The 12,276-nt window shown below is 42.6% G+C and overlaps 1 protein-coding gene across 2 annotated transcripts in view; it reads left to right on the forward strand.

The window, feature by feature from the left end:
* The first annotated feature begins 5,427 nt into the window (after positions 1–5,427).
* Positions 5,428–12,276, forward strand: part of grm1a (glutamate receptor, metabotropic 1a) — a 56,585-nt gene continuing 49,736 nt past the window's right edge. For both annotated transcript variants that reach the window (XM_036985451.1, XM_036985452.1), the window contains exons 1-3: positions 5,428–5,756; positions 6,640–7,507; positions 11,285–11,537. In XM_036985451.1, the coding sequence (XP_036841346.1) occupies positions 6,781–7,507; positions 11,285–11,537 (980 nt within the window). In that variant the 5' untranslated portion in view covers positions 5,428–5,756; positions 6,640–6,780. The remainder of the gene's footprint in view (positions 5,757–6,639; positions 7,508–11,284; positions 11,538–12,276) is intronic.

Raw genomic sequence — 12,276 nt, forward strand, 5'->3', positions numbered from 1 at the left:
TATGCCATCGGAGTCTGTTGTGAAGCGAGAGGAGATATTTGAAGTAGTGCTTAAAAAACAAGAGGAAATTAAGGAGGAGGAGTTGAATGTTGTGTCAAAGATATCCTCAGTAGACCTTCATGTCACAGACTCCAGTGAGGTAAGGAGACAGAACTGCACAACATTTTTTAAATAATGCCAATAATCAATACTGGATGATCATTATCAAGTAAAGCCTATCGACTGGGAGGGCAAAGGGGCAGGTGCTCGGGCACAGGTAGATCCCTATCTGTGCACGTGCCTGGTTTACCATGTGGTCTAAATAAAGTCATGTTGGATCATTGATTGAAGTAGACCTATTCAATAAAATGACATTTTCTAAATCTCAATTCATTGGAAAATCTCTTTAGTGCCCTATAAAGTCTCCATAATAGTTTGGATGGGCCATCAATCTCATTGCAGAAAGAAATAACAAGTGTATCATTGATGGATGGGTGTAGACTCGCCTGTTCAAAGACAGGTCCAACTATGACGTCAGGCCAAACATGAAGGATTGTCCTCGAGGCTGAACGTGGAGGACTGTCCTCTCAAAAAAGGTGAAAGATTTATTGATAGGCCTTCACTGCACACCAGGACATAAAACGGCAACGTAGCCTATGACTCGTTTTGAGATCAGACCGTTTGTTCGCAAGTCGGGTCTAGATAGTGACATCAATTATTTAGAGGGATAAAACAATAGCCTTTTCAGGCCACAGAAAAAGAAGGCAAGGCAAGAAGACGACATAACTTCACAGTTTCCTTCCTTGATGTAGGCAGTCTAAGCTATTTTCCTTGGACATTTGCCCCTATGTTGCAGAGACCCAGATGTAAGCTATAATAGGGTAATTTTCAGGGGGACCGTTCTTAATAACAGGAGCTGTATCTGGACTATGTCATCCTTTAACCTCAAAGGAACTCGAAAAAACGAAAAACACTGAGGTCCCCCCGAGCACCTACTCCACGACGCCTCCCTCCCTATCCCTCAAAATGTCGCTGTTAGTCTGGATCAATATCAGCTCTTACGACCCTAGGGCAGCAGCGGTGACAGTGTCATAGTGTCTAGTCTCCATAAAAGTTTTTTTGTGTTGTGGAGCGCAGGGTGGACCTGACTCATAACTCAAACATATCAAGCACAGAGAAGCCCCGGGATACGGGTGACCGGGTCGCATCTGTCTGGGGTCTGCGTGGGATGCTCCCTTGGGTTGTAGACTCACTCAGTCGGCATCTTCATTGGCATTTTTTTCACTGTAGGCTAAAAATTAAAGTAGCCTATTAAAAGTTAGCCTAGTTCGTAAACTTGGTTGAGGCAAAACATAGACCCAGAGTACTTTTTCATAATGAATAGCAAGCCTGAAACTATCTGACTGTAGCCTATTTCATGATTAGGCGTTTTTCTTTATCAGTAAAAATGTGTACATTTTCATGACATTTATTATTTAGGCTAAACACCTGTCAAATTGTGAGACCTATGATGACTTTGTGTCAGTGTCTGTGTGTGTAGGCCAAAGGATGGTTGAAGCTATTTTGATTTGATTAGGATCCCCATTAGCCAAGAGAGTGACATGCATAGTATTGATATAACCACAAGAGGGCGGAATTGTGTCATTAGCAAGTCTGCTCTCAGACGTTTAGAACGTTATTTGTCGAACACTAGAGGTCAGTCTGTTGCTTTCAAAAATCAGTATATTGAAGTAGCTGTTGTTGGCGCTGAAATTGTCAACATTTCACATGAAGTCATGGATAAAAGGGATCCAGCTTTTGACAAATTAACATCAAACCTTAACCTAATTCTCCTAACCTGCTATGTTAATTCTTCTAACTTTCTGCATAAATTCTCCTAACCTGCTACTAAGAATCAAATCTGGCCATGAACAATTCATGATGCCTGAAACTAATTTGAATCTGTGGATAAGAGTAGGGTTTTTTGTGCCTTGACTTTTTCCACATTTTGTTGTGTTACAGCCTGAATTTAAAATGGATGAAATTGAGATTTGTTTGTCACTGGCCTACACACAATAGCCCATAATGTCAAAGTGGAATTATGTTTTTAGATTTTTTTTTACAAATTAATTTAAAATAAGAAGTGGAAATGTCTTGAGTCAATAAGTATTCAACCCCTTTGTTATGGCAAGCCTATATCAGTTCAGGAGTAAAAATGTGCTTAACGAGTCACATAATAAGTTGCATGGACTCACTCTGTGTGCAATAATAGTGCTTAACATGATTTTTGAATGACAACCTCATCTCTGTACCCTACACATACAAGTATATGTAAGGTCCCTCAGTCGAGCAGTGAATTTCAAACACAGATTCAACGAGAAAGACCAGGGAGGTTTTCCAATGCTTTGCAAAGAAGGGCACCTATTGGTAGATGGGTAAAAAAAAAAGGCAGATATTGAATATTCCTTTTGAGAATGATGAAGTTATTAATTACACTTTGGATGGTGTTTCAATAAACCCAGTCACTACAAAGATACAGGCATCCTTCTTAACTTTGTTGTCAGAGAGGAAGGAAACCGCTTGGGGATTTCAGTTGAATGGCTGTGATAGGAAAAAACTGAGGATGGATCAGCAACATTGTAGTTAATCCACAATACTAACCTAATTGACAGAATGAAAAGAAGGAAGAAGGTACATAATACAAATATTCCAAAACATGCATCCTGTTTGCAACACGGCACTAAAGTATAACAAAATAAAATGTAGCAAAGCAATTCACTTTTTGTCCTGTTTGGGGCAAATTAAATACAACACATTACTGAGTACCACTCTCCATATTTTCAAGCATAGTTGTGGCTGCATTATGTTATCGGTATGCTTGTAATCGGGGAGTTTTTCAGGATAAAAAATCAACAGAAACGGAGCTAAGCAGAGGCAAATTCCTAGAGGAAAATCTGGTTCAGTCTGCTTTCCACCAGACACTGGGAGATGAATTCACCTTTCAGCAGGACAATAACCTTAAACACAAGGCCAAATTTACACTGGAATTGTTTACCAAGAAGACAATTAATGTTCCAGAGTGGCCGAGTTACAGTTTTGATTTAAATCTGCTTGAAAATCTATTGCAAGACCTGAAAATGGTTGTCTAGCAATGATCAACAACCAACTTGACAGAGCTTGAATATTTTTTTTAAAGAATAATGGGAAAATATTGTACAATCCAGGTGTGCAAAGCTCTTAGAGACTTACCCAGATAGACTCACAGCTGTAATCGCTGCCAAAGGTGATTCTAACATGTATTGACCAAGGGGTGTGAATACACCTGCTCGTCGAGCATCTCATTCCAAAATCATGGGCATTAAAATGGAGTTGGTTCCCCCTTTGCTGCTATAACAGCCTCAACTCTTCTGGGAAGTCTTTCCACTACATGTTGGAACATTGCAGCAGGGAACTTGCTTCAGCCACAAGAGCATTAGTGATGTCAGGCACTGATGTTGGGTGATTAGGCCTGGCTTGTGGTCAGCGTTCCAATTAATCCCAAAGGTGAATGATGGGATTGTGGTCAGGGCTCTATGCAGGCCAGTCAAGTTCTTCCACACCGATTTAATCCATTTTGAATTCAGGCTGTAACACAAAAACATGTGGAATAGGTAAAGGGGCACTGTATTTTCCCATCAAACAAAATGTAAATTGATTTCTGATTGAGGGGTGTTGTGCTAGGCCCACATTGCTCTGTGGTTAATCTAAAGTGACTCATGCTGTCTTGACTGTTAGGCTAACGGGATATGGTTGAGGGGGACAGTCACTGTGTGCAGTGATGTAAAGTACTTACGAAAAATACTTTAAAGTACTACTGAAGTCGTTTTTTGGGGGTATCTGTACTTTACTTTACTATTTCTATTTTTGACTACTTTAACTTCGCTACATTCCTTAATAAAATCATGTACTTTTTACTCCATGCATTTTCCCTGACACCCAAAAGTACTCGTTACATTATGAATGCTTAGCAGGACAGAAAATGGTTCAATTCCCACACTTATCAAGAGAACATCCCACGTCATCCCTACTACCTGTCATCTGGCAGACTAACTAAACACAAATGTTTTGTTTTTAAATTACGTCTGAGTGCTGGAGCGTTACCCCGGCTATCCGTAAATGTAAAAAAATAAATACAAATAATTGTGCCGTCTGGTTTGCTTAATATAATGACTTTTAAATTATACATTTACTTTTACTTTTAATACTTAAATATATTTTAGCAACTACATTTACTTTTGATACTTCAGTATATTTAAAATCAAATACTTTTAGACTTTTACTCAAGTAGTATTTTACTGGGTGACTTTCACTTCTACCTGAGTCATTTTCTATTAAGGTAGCTTTACTTTTACTCAATTATGAGATATTGTGCACTTTTTCCACCACTGACTGCGTGACAGTGACTTATAACGTTATTTCTGTGCGTTTTCTGATGGATCTGTCTGGTCTATGGTCACGCTTCTCATAGCGCTCGGGTACCTTCTATAACCTCCAATCTCTTAAATCCCGTTGACTCTTCTCAGCAGCCTATCAAAGAGGTAGGCCACATATAGGATAACACCGCATGACATCCGTTTCTAATAAGTGACGGTGTGTGTGTGTAATGGTGTATGTGTGAGTGTGAGAGAGATTTGTTCATCTCGATTTTATCTATCTATCACTCTCTCAGACACACACATAATTACGCTTGCTCTCCATGTTCACACTCCACAGGGCGCGTGTCAGGAAGATATGTCCTAGTGCGCTCGCCGGTTGTTTACTTATTAAACGCCTGCTGCTGCTGGCTCCCGGCGTGCCCACGCAACGCAGCCCTCTCTAGCCTTGTGGACTCCTTTTCCGTTTTTCCTAACGCTGTTTGATATATGTCGCCCAAACCCATTTCTTGGTGGAGAGAATATGGCACAGAGAATATAGCACAGAAATGACCCAATTCTAAACAAAGCACCTCTCCACGATTTGGAAGACTAACACTGTTGACCTTCGGCAATTAACTCAATGTACATCTTCTACGTTAGGCTTACAAGTAAGGTCTTCAACTTCAACTATAGGTTTTTTCTACCATTGAGGTGCTTCGTTGAAATATCACTATTTGGATTTAAGTCAGACAGGTCAGTCGGTATATCTGGCACCCATACGAATTTAGAGGTCAGATATTGGATCAGAAGATATATAGCCTATAGACAGATTAGCTAGGGTAGACCAGGACTAGTACAATGTTGGACTCTCATTCCTTAATAAGAAAAGTACCATTTGATTGATGATTCCTCCATTATCTGGTCAACCATTGACAAAATAAATCAATGTATTCTCACACTGAGTGTTGTTGCTGTGAGACGGTCCAGTTGAGGCATGGGGTAATGGACCGGGTCACAATTCTGTAGACAAACACCATCTATATCAGCTGTCTAAGCGGCTTGCGCACTGCTTAACTCTCCAATGCGGCACCTCTCAGGTTCAGGCTGATTAACCCTGGCATGAATAATGACACGACTAACAATAAGTTACCTGTAGTGGGGTTTTAAACGCCTACAATGTTGCGCTATTAAGACTGCGGCTTTTATGACCCGGATTTTGAAATGTGGTAACAAACTGGCAGAGAGAGAAATGAGAAGAAGACGAGGAGGGGTGGGGGTTCTCGTGATCTCGCTGGAGGAGAGAAAAAAAACGTTCGCTCGAGCGATACAAACTCAACTATCACAGCCAAGGACCACGCGGCACAGAAGACGGAGCATGGCACGCGATATGTCTCGCAGATTCAGGTACGTCAGAAGTTCTTCCCCGAATTAATTTGAGAGAAGAGATGTGAACGCTAGAGCATGTGTCGGTTTTGATATGCTCGTGACACCGATTACCTTGTAATCATCCTTTTTCGATAATGGCATTTTATTGAATGTTTTTGATTCAGGCCACTGAGGGGTGTGGGCGATGAATTCGAATAGTTGAGGGTGGAAAATATTGCATGCTGCGCATTAGATCTTTACAGAGCATGACAAGATACAATGTCTTGGCAATTCGATTTATGCTCAATTATAATTCCACGAGACTCAGTGCAACGTTGTTCAAAGCTCCATGTCATCAGACTGGGTATCAAGGATTTGTTCAGTCGTCTCTAATGAAAGGAATATACTTTTGCCATTGATTGTTTAGGAACTCAATGAGATCCTTTCACGACCGTGGAAATATCTGCACATAGCTCCAGTACCCTACATAGTTTTATCAGTTGCACCTACCTGTACGAAGGCGTTTCCTCAGTAATCCGCTGAGTTAGTGAGCTCTCCAGGGTGCTGAAATGGGTTTCTCGGCAGCTCGGGTTTCTCAATGGACGGTGGGAGCGATAACATAATTGCCCCTTGTGGGATTAATGATAGTATATATAGTTTGCAAAGGGGTAAGCCTTATATTAATTATAGTATATATAGTTTGCAAAGGGGTAAGCCTTATTTCTAGAAGGAATGGTGTGTTGGCTAATAGGCTATGAACCTCATCAATCCAAGAATATCCTCCTGTTCATTGTGAGGGCCACCATTATTTTCAAACCCATGTAATGTAGAGACTATATGATAACTGCAACGTTGCATATCTGTTGCTGCCTTCACATTCTTGCTTGATATTTTATGACAGTGTGTTTTGATCTCTCTTCAGGTGTGTTTGGATATGCTCAGGACGCTGTGTTCCCAAATCATGGTCACTGGGTTAAACGTGGATATACTGAGAGACAGCCAACGTTCCTGCTCAACTGCCAGGAGCAGATAGTATGCCCGCGTAGCTGGCGCCGCTCACGTGATGCGGGATATGGCCAGCGTAAAGATGGCTTTCCTCATGCTCCTGTGTCTCCCGACACTATTCTTTGATGTACTCGTGCTGTCCCACAAAAGCAGCATCTTTGAGCGATCGGCGGTCCCGCGGGCCACTCCCCGCTCTGTGGCCCGGATGGATGGAGACGTGATAATCGGGGCCCTCTTCTCCGTCCACCACCAGCCGTCCGCCGAAAAAGTGGCCGACCGAAAGTGCGGGGATGTCCGTGAGCAGTATGGCATCCAGCGGGTGGAGGCCATGTTCCACACCCTGGACCGGATCAACGCCGACCCGTTCCTGCTCCCCAACATCAGCCTGGGCTGTGAGATCCGGGACTCCTGCTGGCACTCCTCTGTGGCCCTGGAGCAGAGCATCGAGTTCATCCGGGATTCCCTCATCTCCATCCGGGACGACAAGGACGGCTCCAAGTGGTGCATCGACGGGACGCCATCTAACCAACCCCCGCCCTCCAAGAAGCCCATTGCTGGGGTGATCGGGCCGGGCTCAAGCTCCGTGGCTATCCAGGTGCAGAACCTGCTGCAGCTCTTCAACATCCCCCAGATTGCTTATTCCGCAACCAGTATCGACCTGAGTGACAAGACGCTCTTTAAGTACTTCCTGCGGGTCGTGCCCTCTGACACGCTCCAGGCCAGGGCCATGCTGGACATAGTCAAGCGCTACAACTGGACCTATGTGTCTGCGGTGCACACAGAGGGTGAGTCGCTCAACTCACTCAAAACAGGGTTCAACTTCTAGGATATGATTAGACCAAGTAGGCATAGTTGGACTAGCACAGATTTGGAGAGGTTTTGCACATGCTGTCAAATAGATTTTGTCTTGTCTCTGTTTGGGTTTGAAAAATCTGGGATTATGACAAATAGGCCTAGCTATTTATATGGTGGTGGATTGTGAGCGTGGTTTGTAAACAGTTAAGCACTTGCTCCTAACGTTGTGTCCTCCCTGTATGTGCTTCTGTGTGCATTGCATTGAAGGGAAACTGTTAAACTGGAATTCCCTCTCTCCAGACAAACCTATACATCCTGTGCAATATAACTATCCATACACACACCCCAGGTAAAATATGGGGTTCTGACCTATATTGGATGTACGTCACAACAATCTGTTCTTCTGCCTTTTATCACATCCACAGTCCAGCAACACATCCAATCTCTCAAGCCACAATTCAGTCGTATTGTTGTCAATGTTCTCTGACTGAAAATGCATTTTGGTATTTATTTGGATCTTTTTATTTTAGAGACAATTAGATTGGACGCTAGGTAGAAAAGATAATCAGTCAGCACTGCTCTCTCTCTCTCCTCTCTCTTTCTCTCTGTCTCCCAGGATGTTTAATTTGATGCTAATTCTATTCCATTAGAAAATAACAGGCGGGCTCCATCATCTTCATTATTTGCATTTCTAAGCATGTCTTAATTCATCAACCAGCCTGTCCATATTTAACAGGGGCACTAATGGACTGTTTCCCCCCTGCATTTGCTGTTCTTGTGTTGTGTGGCGTACTATCAGGCTGGGGTTACAGGTAATGTATCTTTATGCGAGGAATCATATAAATAGAATCTGTCTGGTCCACCCATTTACATAACACTTGAAATAAATGTCTGCTCTAGTAATTCTAATTCTATGGGTGTAATCAATACCTCCAAACGTCTCCCCCTGTTATGGATATCGATAGAAATAAACTCCCAAGTGTGTTATTTCTGTTCAGATGTAGAGGAATTACTGTGTTGAGTGTGTTTCCATAATATTTAACCCATGGTTGTGAGGGATTTCTAAGCACCTTTGGCAATGCCGCTCAACACTGGAAATATCAGCACATCGCAATAGCAGCCCACATGAGCTTTTCAGCAGCACCTGTCTGAATGCGTTATCGGTGGAGTTTGTCAGTGCGCTGTCCATGGTGCTGAAATGGTTCATATACCAGTAGCACTCCACAACGCTTAAGCTTGAATCACATGAAACTCTTTCACCAGTTTTACCACAACTGTAATTGGGAGAAGATGAAATTAAATGTGAAGATGGCTAAATTGTGGTTACATGTAAATCTCTGCCATTAGCCATTAGCCGAGACTCCTCAGCCTAAACCTCAGTGAAATGTAACCAATGGAGTGATCAGGTAATGATTGAAAGGCAGAGTGCATCTCTGCTCTGTAGTGGCCACTGATGAATTATGGGAGTTGTTAGAGGGATATGTGATAGACAGGCCCTAAAGGGAGGGTTGAACTCTGGATCACCTTGTAACGGCAGACCCTAGAAACCAGTAGGGGAATCACAAAAATTCAGGGGTCACGGTCAGGTTGAAGGGCATGCAGGCAGAGCCAGGATAGAGGGGAGGTGAAGTGCCATGAGGTACAGCTAGGGGGTGCTAGGGATCTGACCTTCACCATGCCTGCTAGGTATAATATTGAGTGTATGGTAAGGTAAATCGTATTTTGTGCACTTTGTGGAATGGTTGTTGTTGTGAAAACTGTGGGGGCTGTGAGTTAAAAAAATGTAGTAAATGTGTTAATTGATATGAAAAATGTGACTAAAATGTCTCTTGCTAGACAGAAATCTTTAAATAGAAATCCTTTGAATTTAAGGGGTTTAGAATTGATCAACCATAAAATGAATTCACCTGTTCAGATAGCTTTAAACAGCAGTCACAACGACAGACAGCACCTCCCCATGCAGCCATCTCTCTCCACCACCTAAGACAAGTAAACATGCAGCATGTTGCCCATAGCAACAGCTAAGGATCTGCGATTGCATAAATTACCTGGCTAGATTAACATAAATCGTTTCAGTGAACGGGTGTCAATATACCTCCGCCTGCTTTCATCCATCCATCCCACCCTCCAACCTCAATCGAAAGAGAAAAATAATTGGATATCATGATTCCCATTTGCCATCAGGAAAATAAAACGAGGCCATTCAAAATATCATCAAAGGCTATGTTGGAAAACTAACAATTGTGGCCCAGTCTAATAGCATCCCTCAGGTAATGCATTAGTGTGTTGCCAATTCAGACCTCTTTTCCCTTTTCAAGCACAATCATACTGTCAAAAGAGCACAATGTGCTCAGGAAGATGCCTCAATTTTTCAGAATGAGACAGGTGTGTGTCAAGGTCATGAAAGCACTGCATTAACATTGCAGACAACATCTTTGATTGAAGCCAGCACTTTGAACATACACAATAAAACAGCCTCCTCGGTGCACAACTAGGGCTGTGTCCAAAGTGGCACCATATCCTCTATAGTGCAGTACTTTTGGCTCTGGTCAAAAGCAGTGCACTACATAGGGAATATGATGCAATTTCAGATGCAGCCTATGTATGTACGTCGGTGTAGGCCGTCATTGTCAATAAGAATTTGTTTTTAACTGACTTGCCTAGTTAAATAAAGGTTACACATGTCAAATAAGACAGCTTTGCAGAGCTTGATTGGGATGTCATCATAGGCAAACATAGCAGCCCTCTCTACCCCATTCAGCATCCCTGATTGCGATCAGTACCCACTTGACTCCCTTTTTATCTGGTTATATCAGAGGATGGATATGGACTGCAGCACAGTCACAGTCACTCACAGCCTGACGTGTCACAGTCATGAGACTACGACAGTAGTTTTAGCCTAAACTCCTGAACGGCGAGTGTGTGAGGCGTGTGTGTGTGTGATTTATTTTAGAATGCATTATTTTGAATTATAATGACCCAACCGAAGCCGGGCGGGCAGGTTGTCCTCATTGACGCCTTGCTCAATTAGAACTTGTCTCTCTATTTTGGCTTTCTATTGATGGTACTAGTCACACAAAATAAAAAATAAAATGTCATTAACTTTTTTTCAAGCTTATTTTAATTGGAAGAGCTAGCTAAGGGTTGAAGCATTACCATACATGCTAAATAAGACCAAATCATCCACTTATGGAAACACAACATCGCTATCAGCAAAGGTGATTGGAGATATGGACTATCCTGCTAACATACAGTCACTGCTCTCTCTGCCTGTCCCATCCTTTCCACCCACCTCGCTCCGCTTGCTCCGCCCGTCTGTTTCTGGTGAGTTTTCCGCTTTAGTGTGGCTGAATCCAGTCACTGTCAGCCTGCAGTGCCTTGATGAAATGTATAGAGAAAGACTGAAATCGGTGCACACTGAAATAGACAGTTAGCTACAACTCAGTGAAATAGATTGAGAGGCTTGGTTGAAATGAAAAGCATAGACAGTTAGCTACAACTCAGTGAAATAGATTGAGAGGCTTGGTTGACATGAAAAGGAATGCTCATAGACTATATACTTTCTCATGATGATTCTGTGCTACGATTGTTCCCCAGTCCTCGATGGTGACTTTTTATGTAGGTCTCGTTTTCTATAACGACAAAGCCTCCATTGTAGATCAATGATGAGGATGTTTTTCCTTTTCCTGCTCCAAAATGGTGACTCCTCGTCAGTCATTTTGTGTGTCAAGTGGTGATTAACCCATCTGTTCACCCCTCCACCCTAGGAAACTACGGGGAGAGCGGCATGGAGGCCTTCAAGGAGCTGGCCTCCCAGGAGGGTCTGTGCATCGCCCACTCTGACAAGATCTACAGCAACGCCGGGGAGAAACACTTTGACCGCCTGCTTAAGAAACTCCGTGAACGTCTGCCCAAGGCCCGCGTGGTGGTGTGTTTTTGCGAGGGCATGACCGTGCGCGGCCTCCTCATGGCCATGAGACGTCTGGGTGTGGCTGGAGGAGAGTTCCTCCTTATTGGCAGGTAAGGCACATGGCTGTAAGGTACTTATTTTTGGGTCATGTGGTTTTTGTATGGTATTCAACGCCGGGTGCAGGGTGGTTTTGTGCTGCCTGCTTCCCGACACACGTCACCAAGGCAACTAAGTGGAGTTGGAGTAGATACCACTATTTCCAGTGAGAAATGGTCACCGGTAATGAATAATTTGTATCTCTGTCACAGATATAAAACTGCTTATATGATGCTGTGTCAGGGTGTAGATTTTGTACACCTTGATTATGCCTGAGAAGCCGGTGTTTGGATGGTATTCAATACAACTTTATTGGCATGGGTAGTCGAGGGCCGGCAAACCGTGCCAATATATCCTCCAAACACCGGCTTCTAGGGCAATATCACTTTTGTAAGGGTTACCATCGTATTCAAATAATGATTGACATATTTTCATAAAAAAATGTATTTTGATTCATTTATTCATACTATTTCATCATTCCACGAGATACAGTCCAGACACAAATCTAGGGTTGCTACCCAAGCTGGCTGGTCGTTCGTTCTATCGGTTTCGGTTGCCAGAGACGCAACCCAGTCTTTTTGTTCTAAATCTATGGACTCGACCCAATCATGGCACATCTTTGGACTTTCCCACATTATGTTGTGTTACAGCCTGAATTTAAAATGGATTACATTTAGATGTTTTTTTGTCATTTGCATACACACATACCCCATAATGTCAAAGTGGAATTATGTTTTTCATTTTTTATTATTA

This window comes from Oncorhynchus mykiss, chromosome 8 (genome assembly GCF_013265735.2).
Source record: "Oncorhynchus mykiss isolate Arlee chromosome 8, USDA_OmykA_1.1, whole genome shotgun sequence".
Taxonomy (NCBI): Eukaryota; Metazoa; Chordata; class Actinopteri; order Salmoniformes; family Salmonidae; genus Oncorhynchus; species Oncorhynchus mykiss.